Here is a 16,545-nt window from a genome sequence, read left to right on the forward strand (position 1 = left end):
TGACTTCCCTGGAAGGATTCTGGTAGAAGTAACCAGGGTAATGAGATATGAATGGCCACCCTTGGGTAATTTGGGACCATCTCCTGCCAAGGGAGGTGGGAGGGTGATTGGCAACCCTACCAGAATCACAAGTGGGACCAGCATCACAAGAGTGTGATGGCTGAAGTCACACAGGCCTCTGGGCTCAGAATGGCCCTGCACATGGGTTAATGCTCTGCTGTTGCTCTCTCGAAATTCTTAATAATTTTTGAACAAGGACCCTTGCATTTTCATTTTGCATGGGGCCCTGCAACTTATGCAGCTGAGCCTGATCACATCCAATGGGTGGTGAGGGACAAACAAAGGGGATCAGGAGGACGTTTTCTACCAAAAACAAGGTTGGAGAATGATAGAAAGTCCCAAACTGGAAACATTGTGTCTGTGTGCCCAGCTCCTCATGAAATAGACTGTGAGCTCCTCTAAAGCAGAGATTATACCTTATTCAGTGCTGTTTGTAGCTTAAAATGGTGCCTCCATTTTCTTTTAATTAAGTTTATTATTTTGAGATAATTTGTAGATTCTACATATGAGATCCTGTGTGTGCTGTACTCAGTTTTCTCCAATGCTAACATCTTGCAAAACTATAGTGCAATATCACACCCAGGATATTGACAGAGAGATGGTCAAGATACAACACTGCCATCACCACAGGGATCCCTTTTAGAGCCACACCCACTTCCCTCCCACCTCCTACCCTACTCCTGGCAAGCACTAATCTGTCCTCCATTTATATAATTTTGTCATTTGAAGAATGTTACATAAATAGACTTATACAGTATGTAGCCTTGTGGGATTGGCTTTTTTTTCACTCAGCATAATTCTCTGGAGAATCATCAGTTGCATGTAACAATAGTTCATTCCTTTTTACAGCCAAGTGGTATAGATGTACCACAATTTAACCATACCCCCATCGGAGGACATCTGGATGTTTCCAGTTTGGGGCTATTATAGATAAAGCTGCTAACATCTGTGTATGGATTTTTATGTGAATAGAAGTTTTTATACTTTGGAATACATGTCCAGGACTGCAATTGCTGAGTTGTACGGTAGTTGCATGTTTACCTTTCAGATATACTGCCAGATTGTTTTCCAGGGTGGCTGTTCCATTTTGCATTCCACCTGCAATGGATGAGGGATCCAGTTTCTCTGCATTCTCTACAACCGTGGCGTTGTCACGGTGTCTTGTTTTGTTTTATACTTTAGCCATTCTAATAGGTGTGGACTGACATCTAATTGTGGCTTTAATTTGCATTTCTGTAATGGCCATTTATGTTGAACATCTCTTTCTGTGTTTATTTGCCATTTGTATATCCTCTGATGAAATAGCTCTTTGTCTTTTGCCCATTTCCTAACTGGATCATTTGATTATTGACTGTTGACTGTTAAGAGTTCTTTCTATATTCTGGATATTAGCGCTTTATCACATATGTGCCTTGCAAAAACTTCCTCTCTGTCTGTAGCTTGTCTTTCCATCCTATTAACAGAGTCACAAAGCAAAAGTTTTAAATTCTGATTAAGTCCAACTTATCAATTGTTCCTTTTATAGATCATGTTTTTGGTGTCAAGTCTTAAGAACTCTAGCCCTAAATCCTGCAAATTTCCTACTGTTTTATTCCAAGAGTTTTATATTTTATATTTATACTATGTTTTATATTTAAGTTCATGATACATGAGGAGCTAGTTTCTGTATAAGGTGTGAGACTAGGTCTACCGCCATGTGTTGTTTTCTTTGCCCATGGATGTCTAATTGCCCCAGCAACATTTGTTGAAAATGCAACCTTTCCTCCGCGGAATTGCTTTTGCGTAGTTGTTAAAATTTAGTTGAGCATATTTGGGTGGACCTCTTCCTGGGTTTTCTGTTCTGTCCCATTGACATATATGTCTGTTCCTCTACCAATAGCACACAGTCTTGATTACTGTAGCTGCAAAGTAAGTCTTATAGGCAGGTAAAGTAACTCCTTTTCAAAAAGATTCTTGATTTTCAAAATTAGTGATTCTTCCTTTTCAAAATTATTTTAGCTATTGTAGTGCTTTTGCCTTTCCATATAAATTTTAGAATAATTTTACCTGAAACTACAAAAAAAAAAAAAACTTCCTGGGATTTTGAGAGGAATTGTGTTAAAACTGTATACTAATTTGGTGAAAGCTGAACTTTTTACTATGATGAATCTTTTCATCCATGAACATGGTATGTCTACTTATTAAAAGTCTTAAAAATAATTTTCAGTGTTGTTAGTTTTAAGATTTCTGTCATCTATTTATTGTGTCCTTGTATCTGTTCATTGACATGTCATTTCCTTACTAGGAGTTTGACACCTTAATCACTGCCTCTCTTCTCTTTATGTCAGGACCTGGATCATACTCAATGAACTCGTTGAATGAAGGATAAATATGCCTTCAATATCTTAATTTACTAAAGGTTTCTAGTCTTCATATAGGGGCCTGCAAGGACACAATAAATAGATGACAGAAATCTTAACATGGAATCATTAACAAAACTTGAGCTAAGAAAAACTTTGTAGGGTTCCTTTCCCTTCCAAGTCTGGTTAAAGCTGTAATGTTTTCACGGATTCGTTGTACCTGTTTATGACTAAGACGGGAAACAAATTGCAGTTATTCTGGTTTAGCAATGGAGTCAACACACTTCATTGCTCTCCGATTTTCTTCCAAGAGAAAATATGCGATTTCAACTAAGCCAATACAAGATTTAGAAGTGATTGGAGTTATACCTCTGCAAGGTTAGAGATACAGAAAGAGGTCCTGGTCTGAGGGTGACATGAAGTACAGGTGTTTGGGCTGGGAAGGGAAGTCCGGTAAGAATAAATAGCTGAATGGGTCACACAAATCCAAGACTAAAGATATGGCTATGGCTAGAGAAGCGGAAAGAGGATCGAATTTAGGGAGAAAGAACCCCATAGATGACCAATTGAGGTCCAGGAAACGTGTGCTCAAGTGCGTCAAATCGTGTTCCTTAAGCAAAGGCCATTCTGGGGCGTAGCGGCGGGCTAGCGATGGCTCCTGAGTCTCCTTCCTCGTTGTTTCAGGTGGGCGGGCAGGTGACGGCGGAGCTGCGGAATGCCTGCTCGGTCTGTCCCTGGCGAGGACGTTCCGTGAGCTTCCTGAGCATTTCCCGAATTGGACTCGAAACCAAACGATGCCAGGGCCCCGGCTCCCCCGGCCTCAGGCCTCCAAGGGAGGCAGCATCTCGGGCCTGGCTCGGGAGCCGGTCACGATTTGCGAACGGCCCGAGTGTGGACTCGGGTTTCGGCAGCAAGAGGGAGGCCGCCCACCCTCACCCCTTTCCCGGCAGAAGGAGGAGGAAAACCCGCCGGCACGCGAGCGGCGGGGTGGCCGGGGAGGCGGGGCGGGGCTGGGGCCGCAGGTCGCGGTCCCGGCGGAGGAAACAGCCGCCGCCCCAGCTGAAGCAGTGTGGCCGGGGCCTTCCCGCGGGAGGGCGACGAGAGCGAGTCCTTTCGAGCTTTTCCACCCCGCACGCTCACGTCGGCCCGGCCCCGCCCGGCCTCGCCCCAGCCGCTCGGGCCACCGCCTCCTCCCCAGCCGACGCAGGAGGGGGGAAAACCTCCGCCAGCGCCTTTAAGGGGCGTGGCCACGGGCCCCGCCCACACACCCCCTCGCGCCAGTAAGGGGTGGGGCGTAGGGGGAGGAGCCAGGGCGGGGGGAGGAGCCAGGGCACTGGTGCGCAGGCGCAGTGGCTGGCCGGCAGACCGTGTGTTTCCAAAATGGCGGCAGCGATGGATGTGGACACCCCGAGCGGCACCAACAGCGGCGCGGGGAAGAAGCGCTTTGAAGTGAAAAAGGTTGGGTCTCGCCAGCGCCTTCCTTAGGGAAGTTAGAGAGGCGCGGATATGGCTGGCAGGCCCTAGGATGACCGAGGCGCGGGGGAAAGGGCTTCATTTCTGGGCGTTCCTAGGACCGGGTACCACGAAAGGAAGCTGGGGGGCGGGTTTTAGGGTTGATCGGCATGACTGTGGCCCACTGTCTATGTCAGTATTGGTTTCACTTAGAGGCTGAGGGGCCAATCACGAAGGTGCTTATTGAGATATGCGGAGTTGCGAGTGGGCTGAGGGAGCCAAGCGTCTGAGCTGTCACTGGAGTGGTGGTGGTGGTGGTGGTGTTGGGGGAGGGCGGGGTGGGTGGAAGGGGGAGTCGGAGCGGTGCGGAGGGTGGAGGATGGGGCAGTGCAGCGAAAGCCGGGAACCTGAAGTACTACCGCCTTGGAGGCCTCTGCGGAGCCGGGCTGATTTCCCTGCCCCGCCCCTTTCCGAAATTGGGGGGCCCTCGCCCTGAGGGACCCATACCCGGCCTCGCCTAATCGAGGCGTCCAATACCATTAGCTCCTTCTCTGTCCCGAGCCCCGCCGAGTAAGTGTCTTGAGTGTAACTCTTGCTTTTGGGCGGTGTGTTGGTTTGTAACAACAAGCCACCCCGGTCATATCACATCCAGAATCCCCCTCCAAAAAAAAAAAAAGCCTGGTGGAATTCGTTAAAAAGAAAATGCGAGCCCAAATTGTATCTTTTAAGGAAGGTTTGAGTAATAGTTGCGAACGACCTGCTAAGAGTGGAAAAGCAAAAAAAATATGGGACGTGTCTTTTTGCATGAAATGCCTTAGAGTGGTGGTTTGCTAAGAGATTGGGAGAAAAGTGCCGAGTCCCGCCTCAGATAAAATAAATCTGTTCGAAGTGAAGATTGTGAAGCAGGGACGGTGTTATTCCTGTACCATTAGGCCAAACGCAGACAGTATTCCCCCCTCCAGCTGCTTCTGGCGTTTCATTGTGGGCACTGCGTGCTCAGTTACAGCCAGCAGCCATATTGAAGAATAATAGAAGTAGGATCTTTTTCCTCCAAGTTGAAGCTATCGCGTGAAAAGTGCTGAAGTTACTGAGAACTGGATTGAAAAAGATGACAGTTTGGAAAGCGGCCCCAAATTAGTGGGTAAAAAGGAAGTTTGGGAATATTTATAATTGCAGAAGCCAGGAGGTTGAGTTACTTCAATGCCAATTTAAATAAACTCTTATTGGGGAATTTTTCTTAATAGAGTCTGAGTGTGAAAAGTAGAAAACATCGGGTTATTTGATGGTAGGAGCTAAGTCAAATTCTGGTGAATTCTAGAGTTTGTTATGAAGTAAATCTTGTAAGATTTAAGTGATGACCTTGTTCTGTGTACTGACACTGGGTAATTAGTTATCCAGCTTATCCCACGATTACCCATTTTATGATCCAGTCAGCATCTTGGTTCATTCTGTACCTAGCGTTCACCTCCCTACTCCTGCATCCAAAGCCGCCTGGAAGAGCAGATATTAACTTATGCAGACATTGATCTCTTCTGCAACTGCACAGTAATTCAACTCTGTGCTTATTAAACCTGAAACAGGCACTTAGAAATTATTCCTGATTTGCTTCATGATGAAATTATTTTAAGCTGTAGAAAAAAGGTAAGATTAAATGGTGACTCATTAATTTCTATGTTGATACACTCAACCATTTGGAGAATGGTTGAGCATATGTGTAGCTTGCTGTTGCCATCTAATATAAGACTGAATTAATGTGCCAAACTATGTAGCATGAAATCCTACAGTGTGTGTTTGTGCATTACAAGGAGAGTGTTTTGTTCCCCCGTTTTTCTCTTTGCAGTGGAATGCAGTAGCCCTCTGGGCCTGGGATATTGTGGTTGATAACTGTGCCATCTGCAGGAACCACATTATGGATCTTTGTAAGTAATTGCAGGAGGATGGGAGGAAATTGAGAAGTTTACAGATTGTGGCTATCCTGATGTGACCAGTTTTATTCTTCACAATGAAATATAAAGCACAGGCAGAGCACTTGGGGTCTTCTGCATCTAGCCCATTGGTATGTTTGAAATAGAGTAGTTTTTTATGATGTTCTGGAGGCATACCCATCTCAGAATAAATCTGTTCAGTCTAAAGACGACAAGGCCACACTTAGAATGAATTGTGGACCCAGAGGCACTGTTGAGTCCTCTACATTTTCCATCTCATACACAGACTCAAAAGCAAAGGTGAAAGGAAGAAAGTAAACTTTGAGCTAAAATATTCAATCAGAGCTAGTTTCTGCTGGGCAAGATATATAAATAAAAGAAGCCTAAGAAGTAAGAATTTTCAGTCTTAGCCCCAATCACAGTTAAGAGGACATCACTGCCAACATCTAAACAGACAATTAATTACACTAAAGACATTTTGTTCAAATCTCCACATATTCCACCACACATGGCGGATTTGATTATAGCTATTGGTGGACTAACTTAGAAATAGGGGCCAGAATGTTGACCACACCAGGAAGAGTTGAGATTACTTTTTCATCCAGGTACTAAAATGGTTTGTTATTGAGATCGGGAATGGGACAAAGAAATTTCAACTTTCTAGAATTGAAATTATGGTAGTTATTTTTTAAATCACTCACCTGCCTCTCCAACTTCATCTTAACTCACTCTCCTGCTCACTCTGGTAGTGTCTCTGGCTTTCTATTCTTGAAGTATCCATGGTCTTTTTTAGATCCCTTACATATACTGTTCTTTTTGCCTGGAATATGCTCTGCCTCTTCTCCCCCCTACCTTGGTCTAACCCACCACTATCCAATCTAAATGTGAGCCACAAATGCAAGCGGCCACAGATGCAAGCGGCAGTGGCAGGTGCAGCGGGGCCCAGGGCCCAGATGAGCGGGAGCGGTGTGGTGTCCAGCCTGGGCTCGGGCTCCTCCCTGGCTGCCAGCCGCTTTGCGGGCCGAAACCGGCTGTCCGACATCCCCTAAGGGGTCCCAGATTGCGAGAGGGCACGGGCCAGGCTGAGGGACCCCACACACTGGGCCTCTGGTTGAATACTAAAAACACAGAATTGAGGGATAGTTTGCGATCATTGAAGTTCGGAAAGCACACATCAAATACTTGGTGTTGGAAAGCTATCATAGCAGGTGTTGGTAGCTAATTGCCCTTGGTTTCTTTGAGTTTGACCCTGTTTGCCTTTTCACACAGCAGTCCAAGCAGATCAGCAGCTACCATGATGTTTAATACAGATAGAAGGATCTCATCACAGGAAAACACACGCACGTTTTTAAGTGTGTTTGGGTGGGGTGTTTGATTACATGCTTGCCAATTTCTTGGCCATGCATTTTCATGAGGAGTTACACCCAAGAAAATTTTACTTTTGGGGGGCTCTCTTCTGTAAATAGTTCATGATTTTATATAATCCTGATTTTTTTTTTTACCTCTATATTTAAGTTGTGTGTCTGTCTAGGTGGAAGAGAATGCACTTCTTGGAAAGATGATAACAGACAAAGGCTGTTGATACTCTGTCTTCTCTTAGAGTTGACCACTTAAGGGATCAATGTAGGCTTCAGTTAGACACCTGCTTTATCATATATTTTAAATGTCAAATGAAAAAGTAGAACACTGAACTCCTATAACAAAAAATTATGAAAGTAGTATTTTCAAGTTGTATCTTTTATTCATTCAATAAATAATTATATCCTGGACCTTTCGCTAGGCACCAGAATAAAAGAATGACTGAGATCAAATCTGTATCCTTAAGAAACATACCCTTTTGTTTAATACAGTCACTAAAGAGAAATCTGATTGCCACAACTGGACTTGTCTTCCTTTCAAAAATAAATGGAATATGATTCTTTTTTTCGGAGAGGAAGGGAGAGCGAGTGAGCGATAGAAACATCAATGGTTGGCTGCCTCCTGCACGTCCCCTACTGGGGATCGAGCCCACAACCTGGGCATGTGCCCTTGACTAGAATCGAACCTGGGACCCTTCAGTCCACAGGCTGACACTCCATCCACTGAGCCAACCTGGCTAGGGCTGGAATATGATTTTTTTTTTCTTTCCTTTTTTTTTTTTTTTAATTTATTTTTCCAATTTTTTTAATTAAGGTATTATATGTATACATATCTTACCATTGCACCCACCCCCACCCCAATGGAATATGATTCTTGAAAAAGACATTTTATTAAAGATGAGAATAAGATTCTTGGTTTACAATGGCCATTTTATAATATATTCTGGTCTGGCATTAAATGAATACGTAGATACATAGCTTTAAATAAATAAGAGTAATTATGGCTGTTCCCCAGTTGGACTCTCCTACAAAGCATTCTTGGTCTGAAAACTTCCTTTTTTGAGCCCAAATTGATACTACATGCCTGTATTTATTTTATATTGCCCCATTTTTTGGTGGCTTACAGAATTGATTAAATACACAGTCTACTGGGTGTTTTTTCTCCACTACCTCAGCTAATCTAGTTCCAGATGAAGAAGGCATCCAGAGAGGCTTAGACCCAGCCTTCGTCCATAAGAAGTTAGTCTCTTCCTAAAACCACAGCTTCATCAATGTTTTGAAAGTGTGGCATCTGTTCACTTTCAAGATGAAGCCATTTCTTCCTTAGCTTTTATTGAAGTTTAAAAATTCCAAAGCTGCCCTAACTGGTTTGGCTCAGTGGATAGAGCATCGGCCTGCGGACTGAAAAGTCCCAGGTTCGATTCTGGTCAAGGGCATGTACCTTGGTTGCGGGCACATCCCCAGTAGGAGGTGTGCAGGAGGCAGCTGATCGATGTTTCTAACTCTCTATAAAAAAGCAATAAAATATATATATTTTTTAAAAAGAATGTCATGATCTCTCTAAAAAAAAAAAATTCCCAAGCTTTGTATGTCACATGAAATAAGCTTCTGCCTTTGCCGGGGGTATGATAGGAACCCTTTCCACGTTGCTTGTCTGGTGCTTTTGGTTGACTGTTCCCCTGTTCTGGCCATAAGCGTCACTAAGTGGCAGGCCCAGATCACTAACCCACTGGCAGAACAGATTTGCTGTGTTGACAGTGTTTTAAAGACCTAAGATTTGACGTCTTCGTGCAGAGCGGGTATAGCTTGCTGCAGGTCTCTTCACCCCCTTCTCGCACTTCTGTCCCAGTTCACATGTGTCTGCCTGACTCCTTTAGGCTTCGGAGCTTCACGTGGGAAGCCTGGGTGTTCTGAGGGCCTACAAGGAAGCATTTGTCAAGAACAGGGAAAAGATACCAGTAATCAGAACAGTAAGAGTTATGAGGTGACTTTGAATTTACGAGATTTACCCAATTAGGAGGGATCACTTTCATTTGGACAAGTCAGGCTATGTTCAGAATTAAAAAGTACCTTTTCTTTCATTACTCTGTTCTTGAACAAGGGTAGGAAATCATTGCAAAGCATACTGTTAAGTCACATCTCTGCCTTATCTGTTCTTCACTCCTTTTCACATTCATTAAAAAAACAAGCCTAATTAATCACTGGAGATTTTGTTCAGTTTTACTCCACCGCTCCCTGCACCCCGCTCCAAGCATGTCATTGTGTAATTGTGCAGGTAGGGCTGCTGTAGATTAAAAGGTGGTTGCTCCTGCCGTCTGTGATCTTGTTGCTCTTGTTCCCGCAGGCATAGAGTGTCAAGCTAACCAGGCATCTGCCACTTCGGAAGAGTGCACCGTTGCGTGGGGAGTCTGTAATGTAAGGAAACATCTCTCCCTATCAGCATGGCTTGTATAAATGTATTACCACTTTTCCTGCTTTGCCAGTCTTGAAAATAACTAGAAAAAAAATGACTAGCCCAACTTTCTCCCAAAAGCTATACAAATAGTTTAACAGATTAGCTTTTGTGCTATTCACCTGTTAGAGGATAAGAATTAGTAGTTATTGTAGAGGCACTAGTTTGTCTTAATACAGGGTGGGCCCACTTTTGTTATCCACATTTTGGAGATTAATCTTTGGGAACTGCTTTCAAGAGCCTATGGCACAGGTTTTGGAATATTGTCCTGTTAGTGGAAATCTTTACCTTCTGAACAGATTTTTTTTTTTAATATATTTCTTTATTGATTTCAGAGAGGGAGGGAAAAGGAGAGAGAGATAGAAACATCAATGATGAGAAAGAATCATTGATCGGCTGCCTCCTGCATGCCCCCTACTAGGGATCGAGCCCGCAACCCAGGCATGTGCCCTTGGCCGGAATCGAACCTGGGACCCTTCGGTCCGCAAGCTGACGCTCTATCCACCGAGCCAAGCTGGCTAGGGCTAAACAGATTTTTTTTTAAGGGCAGGTGTGGAACTAAGTTTGATGAATAAATTGAGTGTTTGTGTGTGCGTGCATGCTTGCGTGTATTTTAAGTGTGGCAAATGTACTATATTCGGATTTTTTTGGGGGTGTTCTTTTTTAAACATGGCTCATGCCAGAAATGTTTTGTGCAGCATCGTTGGACTGAATGTACGGCCTTCCAGGATGTGACAGCTGTGAAGGATAACATACATCAAACATGTTATTTCTAGCATGTGTTAAAATTCATTTATAGCCATATAGTCCCAGTCAGATGAGCTAAAATTGTTCTATCTGGACCTCCTGTGCAAAGGATCCAGAGGACCCACAGCCCTCTGCATGGCACAGACCTACGAGGCTTGGAGTCAGACCACCCTTCCCTATTTTTGTGACTTGACTGACTAAGTGACTTCGGGCAGGTATTTGACAGCTCTCAGCGTGGGTTCCCCCATGTAAAATAGGGCTAACCGTAGACTGCATAGAGTTTAATCAGAATGAAGTGATTTTAAATTCACAGTGCTGAGAACACCTCCTAACACATAGTAAGCATAAGTGTTTGCTAAATGAGTACCAATTGGGAGTAGTGGTGTTTACTGAAGAGATAGCAGCTATCAGCGCTTGAGGCTCACATGCAGCTTGTGGTTACCGTCTTAGTTCTGTCAGGGCCTTCTGGGCAGTGTCACGGGAGCCTGTATTGGCTAAGGAACAGCGTTTGTTGCTTATGGGGATAAAGAAATAAAATATATCGGGCTCTTTGCTCCCCTGGCATTCAGGCATATACTAAGAACCAGGTTACTCTATGGTAGAAGGAAAAGAGAGTGAGCTTCCCCTAAATTTGGCTAAGGAGAGACTTACTCAGCCTGCCATAAAGAGGAGCCAGCATGGCGTGGCAGAAACCTTTGGACTAGTCATGGGTTCTAGTTCTGGGTCTTTTACTAAAACCAGTTCCATGAAATAGGCAGGTCACTTATCTGGGTTTCAGTTTCCTGTCTATAAAATGGAGGTGATAATACCCGTCATGCTTGCTTGCTAGAGTTGCTGTAATGCTCAATGATGGAATATGTTAACATCTGCTGTAAACTGGGAAGACGGGTCAGTGTACTCGGAGACTGCTCAACATTTCCATAATATATCTTAGATTATTAACAGGAAAGGAAGAAAGTTGGGGTCAGGCAGGTTCAGAGTTGCTGTCACCTGCCGTGTAGCCTCATTTGCATCCCCTCTTTCCCTCATTTTCTGAGGTGATTGGGGCATACAAGGACCCTGGACTGCTGCAGAGTGCCTGTTGGGGAGGTGGGAGGTGGGAGGTGGGAGGTTGAGAAGTTGAGAAAGGTGTCTGGATACCTTAGGTGAGTCTGTCCCCGTGATTGAGGAAAATGCCTCAGCTTTCTGCCTTTTATAAGTTTTGTGGGGGGGGTTTTGTTGTTGGTTTGGGGGTTTTTTGTCCGTAATGGGTTGTATGAGAGTCAACAGGAAAGGGATCTTCCAAAAGCTGTCACTGTGTTGACTATCCATAGTGAATTAGCTATGGATTCCACTCTTAATTACAGAATTCTGATTTTGTCAGAAGACAGTTCACAAGATAATAGTCCATATTGTGATTCTTCTTTGAAGTTCCATGCATGTTATGGGAGACATAACTGACCAGATTTCAAGACTGTTATTAATCCAAGCCTGCAAAAGCTTTCATTGTTTGGTTGAGTGTCAGCATTTCTCCCCTGTCCCCACCTCAGCTGCCCCATCACACATTAGATGAGGAGGGACACTTGCCACTTGTACCTTAATACTCTACCCATCTGAGCAGGGGAGGGATAATGGCCGCTGCAGAGGTGCTGTGATTAGCATCTGCAGGTCATTAGGGTACAGGGCACACAGGCTGTCCTTTCCCCCGATCTGAAAGCTAACTCCTAGCTCCGTGTCAGTTGCCAGTATTCTTGGTACTCTTGCCTTTTTAATTCCTGTCTTGATCATGAAATAAGTCCTTTGATGCTCTTTCAGCTGCTTATGGGCTGTTTGCCCATCATAATACTTCCTTTTACCTTAATTTTTTTTACGTCATTCCCTTAAAAGACAAAACCCCTTGCCCATTAAAGGCGTGTTGAGTACTGAGGTCCTGTCATAGCACTGTGTTTATGAACAAATCTGGAAATCAGGTTCTAACAGAGTTGAGCTGGGTGTGGGAAGGTTGGAGACGTACCCATCTCAGCTCTGGGTGGGTGGCGGTGGCAGTGCACTACCAGGGGCTGAGAAGGCTCTTCTCCTGGGGTTCTTCTTCTCCAAGGAGAGGGGAGTACAGCTGGGGACCAAGAATGGGGAGGTTTGACATCTGCATGTGTCCAAGGAGTGTAGAAGCATCCTTTACGGGCCGAGTAGGACTAGGGAGCCACCGTATCTTTCCTTAAGAAAAAGGGAGTCACTGCTAGAACATACACTTCTTCCTAAATAGTTTCCTCCTGTAGTAGTGACATTTCTAGCAGCTGTTTCATTGGGAATGTCCTTGTGCCTAGTCAGAGTGTATGAGTGTGACCTTGGCCTCTCATTGTTTTTTGTCTCCCATTGTTCTTCTCCAGCCCCCTGTGTGTAACCACCCACTGCATTTGAGACATATTGTGAGTAGAGGGTTGAGCCTACACAGTTATTTTTAATAAAATGTATCTTTTCTTCCAGCATGCTTTTCACTTCCACTGCATCTCTCGCTGGCTCAAAACACGGCAGGTGTGTCCGCTGGACAACAGAGAGTGGGAATTCCAAAAGTAGGTGTCTCTGGCTGTTTCGATGTTGTAAACCTGGGCTCTGTGGTCAGGGCTGTTCTTTGTCTCACCTCAGGCTGAAGGCTGCCTAGTCGTAAAACATGGAGCCATGGAAATACCTTGTTTTATAAACTAGCTTTTGGTTATTTAAGGCACTCATTTGTATGGAAAATCCACAGAGGTGTGGCCAGTATTAGAAGTTTGCAGCCTAGAGTTCCCCAACTGTCTTGGGTCTATGAAAGTAGAGAATTTCATAGGATCTGCAAACTATTAAATATTTTCAAAATCACATCGTGATGGAGATAACCATCAGCAAGGGCTTCTTAGCTTTCCTGATTATACATATATGCACTTGTTATGTTGTATATGGGTGGGTATACATATGTAATTTTTTTCCTTAGCATAGATGTGAGCATCTTATATAGTAATTTACCTTCCTTTTTCATTTCATTTTGGAGATTTTTCATATCCACACATGTCAAACTACCTCCTTTCAAATGGTTGCAGAGTATGTTTTTGTGTAGATGTACTATAATTTATATAATCAATTCCTGTTGATAGACATTTGGGTTTCCAGTTTTTCACTGTCAAAAATCATGTGTAGGGATGAGCATCCTTATACATGAACCTTGGTGTGTATATGTGAGTAGTATATATCTGAAACAGTAATTCTTAAAAGAGGTATTTCTGAGTAATGAGTACATTTTTATTTTTGATAGTGTCAGATTTTCCTTTCCTCAGAATATGTACTAATTTACACTCCCTCTAAACAGTGCATATACACCCCTATACTAGTATATGCAAGTTCAAATATGGAGATAATCAGGAAAGCTAAGAAGCTCTTGCTGGTGGTTTCCTCCAGGAGTGAGATTAAAAAGACTAGGTGGGAGACTCATTTTCCATCTTAGCTACTCTGATAGTTGGAAATTAGTATTTAGTTGCATTTTTTACATTTTTATGAGAAGGGGGATTTTTATTTCAATATGAGTTTTGATTAATAGGATATAATTATTTTTAAAAACAAAATAATAAGATTCTTTAGCTTGTATGTGTTTAGAAATCCCTGATTGGTACAGTTATTTTGCTTTTAGACTGGGTTATTTACGTAGGTAAAGAGTTTTGGAAGTCATATCAAATGCATATTCATTTTTAAGAAACCTGCCAAATACTCAGTATCTAACTCATACCATTGCTCTCTGTTCAACAAAGTGCATGCTGGGTAATGTGTAAGGTATACAGATGTCTGAGACGGCCCTTCCCTGTTCTTGGGGAGCTTGCGTTCTGAGTGGAACCTTGACAGTAGTGCATGCCCAGGCGGAAGCACTTTTCTGAGTGCTCAAGAGGCCTTTGTGACTTGCTTTTCCCTAGAGCAGGCTCAGGGTTCTGTTTTGGACCAAAACTGTTTGTGTTGCCCCTTATATATGCCCAGGGCTGAGCCCAAGCCCCGGGGAGTGTGAAGAATTCCGGATGTGAGGCTTTGACACTGTCACTGTATCCAGCCAGCGACTTAGCCAGGGAGTGGTTTTCTCTTTTTTTGTTAATTCTCACCTGAGGTTATTTTTTCCATTGAGAGAGGTTGGAAGGAGGGGAGGGAGTGGCAAGATAGGAAAGAGACACATCAATTGGTTGCCTCCTAGACGCACCCTCACCAGGGCCAGGGAGCGAACCAGCAACCCAGGTACATGCCCATGACTGGGAATCGAATCTATGACCCTTTGGTTCACAAGCCAGTGCTCTAATTACTGAGCACACCGATCAGGGCCAGGCAGTGGTTTTCAGTGCATTCGGAAAATGCTTCCATAAGGAACAGATCACAGCAGTCTTTAACCCGATGGGCAGCTCCTGGGTGTTCTCCAGCTCACTAGCAAACACTACAGCTCTTCCCTGTGTGGAGTTGGGCATACCTTTTTTTTAGACAATATTCAAGTGGATTTCTTATGAAACAAGCCTTTAAGGACCTACTAGCCTTTCAGAATGATCGAAGCAGTGATCTGGAGTTCACATACCCTGGTTTTCATCCATATAATGGAATATTTTAATCAGAGGCTAACTGCCCAGAAAGAACCAGGACAAAAGATGAAGTAAGATAATGAAGAGTTTTGTGTTCAAGAAATCCATTTATATGTGAAGAAATTTCCCGGCCTTGTTTACTTTTATAATCTTATTAGAGCCACATTTGGGCTTCAGGGGAAATCGAAAACCACTTGAAATTCATGCTTAGTTTTCCACATTCCGTAGTGGGGTTTTTGTGTGTGTTCTTTTCCTCTTTCTGATGCTGAATACAGTCATAGCTGCAATGGCCCCTGGTGGTAGATTTTGAAAATGAAGGCCGCCCTGGTACTATTCTCATACTTGCCTTACCCCAGCCTTGCCTGCGTACTGGAGTGGAGGTGCAGAAAAGGCTGCCGTGGGTACAGGGAGGTCAAGAACTCAAACTGTCTGAGCCACTAACTCGAGCCAGCAGGTCGAGTTCCCTTTCACAACCACCAGTTCTGACTTCTTCTCACCTCCCTCATACTGCCCAGCATCTCTCGGGTAACTAGGAGGAGAGGCCGGTGGGCATGGCTGAGTCCCAGGGAGGGACCTTCACTAAGGGGGTGGGGGAGTAGGCAAGATATTACAGAGGATGAGAAGATGAAAGGGGCAAGAGACCAGTGGCATAACCCAGTTAGGGAGCACACTTACATCTCTTCAAAGTTTTCATCCAATTTGCTCATATGTTTAAACAGCTTGTATAGTCTCAAAACAGGAAATTACTGAGGAATTAATAAAATAATTTACTTTGTCTTTCAGGTATGGGCACTAGAAAAAGAATATTCTCCATCAAGCTCAACTGTTTTGTTATTCATTTAATGACTTGCCCTCCTGTTACTTAATTGTAAGTTAGGTAGAACTGGGTCTTTTCTGCTTTGTCTTTTCAGTTTGCTATTCCTGCAGTCCTGTTGTGTTCTGTGTCAAATAAAATCCAGTTGGATTCTATAATAGATGCTGTCTCTTGTGTATGTGAAAAACATGAACATAAATATAGGGTCCCCTCTTCTCGGTCGGACAGCCAGCTTGTGAAAGTGAGACGTTTGTTCCCTAGAGCCAGAGCAGAGGTGTCCTGCGCGCACATCACTCGGTCACAAGGCTCTGTCCACATCCTGGTTCCTGATGGCAATCTTGGGCAAGTCGCCTCTGCTCCAAGCTTTCCTCCTCTATAAAGTGGCTTCTGAGGACTCACTGGCATCATGTGGGCACAGAAAGAGGCTTTGTAAACTGTAAAAGCACTATACAAATGTTAGCTCTGTGTATGACATACTGCGTTCTCCTCTTAGTTTAGAAAAGTAAACTTAAAAAAATCTAATAGGTAATCTTGGCTGGCAAAAAGAATAATACATGAAACCAAGTTAAAAATTGATGTCACTTAAAACTGAATTAACAAGATAACTCCAGTTTCCTTCACCACCATCACTTTTGGAAATTTGTTTGAAATGTGTTGGCCCTGGTGGACTTGCCAGTTATAATATTTAATGTCTGTGTATTGAATCTTTACCTGAGAAGCAGTCTAGTTACTGTGGTGCTTCTCAAAGTGTGGTCCAGAGCAGCGGTCGCCCACCCGTGGTCTGCAGAACCACTGGTGGTCCGGGAGGTCCGAAAGGTTGGCGACCGCTGGTCCAGAGGAGT

General features: G+C 43.8%; 2 protein-coding genes across 2 annotated transcripts in view; both read left to right on the forward strand.

The window, feature by feature from the left end:
* Nucleotides 1-1,380, forward strand: part of XPNPEP3 (X-prolyl aminopeptidase 3) — a 45,186-nt gene extending 43,806 nt beyond the window's left edge. Inside the window, exon 12 of the mRNA XM_054719559.1 lies at nucleotides 1,133-1,380. The gene's annotated coding sequence lies outside the window, so the exon portion shown is untranslated. The remainder of the gene's footprint in view (nucleotides 1-1,132) is intronic.
* A 2,368-nt stretch (nucleotides 1,381-3,748) lies between these two features.
* RBX1 (ring-box 1) lies at nucleotides 3,749-15,863 on the forward strand. Its single transcript, XM_008144582.3, has 5 exons — nucleotides 3,749-3,857; nucleotides 5,692-5,770; nucleotides 9,479-9,549; nucleotides 12,797-12,882; nucleotides 15,673-15,863. The coding sequence occupies exons 1-5, from the start codon at nucleotides 3,780-3,782 to the stop codon at nucleotides 15,683-15,685; spliced, it is 327 nt and encodes a 108-aa protein (XP_008142804.1). The 5' UTR covers nucleotides 3,749-3,779; the 3' UTR covers nucleotides 15,686-15,863.
* Nucleotides 15,864-16,545: the final 682 nt, after the last annotated feature.

Source organism: Eptesicus fuscus, chromosome 7, assembly GCF_027574615.1.
Source record: "Eptesicus fuscus isolate TK198812 chromosome 7, DD_ASM_mEF_20220401, whole genome shotgun sequence".
Taxonomy (NCBI): domain Eukaryota; kingdom Metazoa; phylum Chordata; class Mammalia; order Chiroptera; family Vespertilionidae; genus Eptesicus; species Eptesicus fuscus.

Bases quoted from the DNA above. Each gene is read 5' to 3' on its own strand.
- RBX1 (XM_008144582.3), top strand. From the start codon at position 3,780: ATGGCGGCAGCGATGGATGTGGACACCCCGAGCGGCACCAACAGCGGC. The intron at 3,858-5,691 runs GTTGGGTCTCGC...TTCTCTTTGCAG, and splicing joins AGCGCTTTGAAGTGAAAAAG to TGGAATGCAGTAGCCCTCTG. The intron at 5,771-9,478 runs GTAAGTAATTGC...TTGTTCCCGCAG, and splicing joins GAACCACATTATGGATCTTT to GCATAGAGTGTCAAGCTAAC.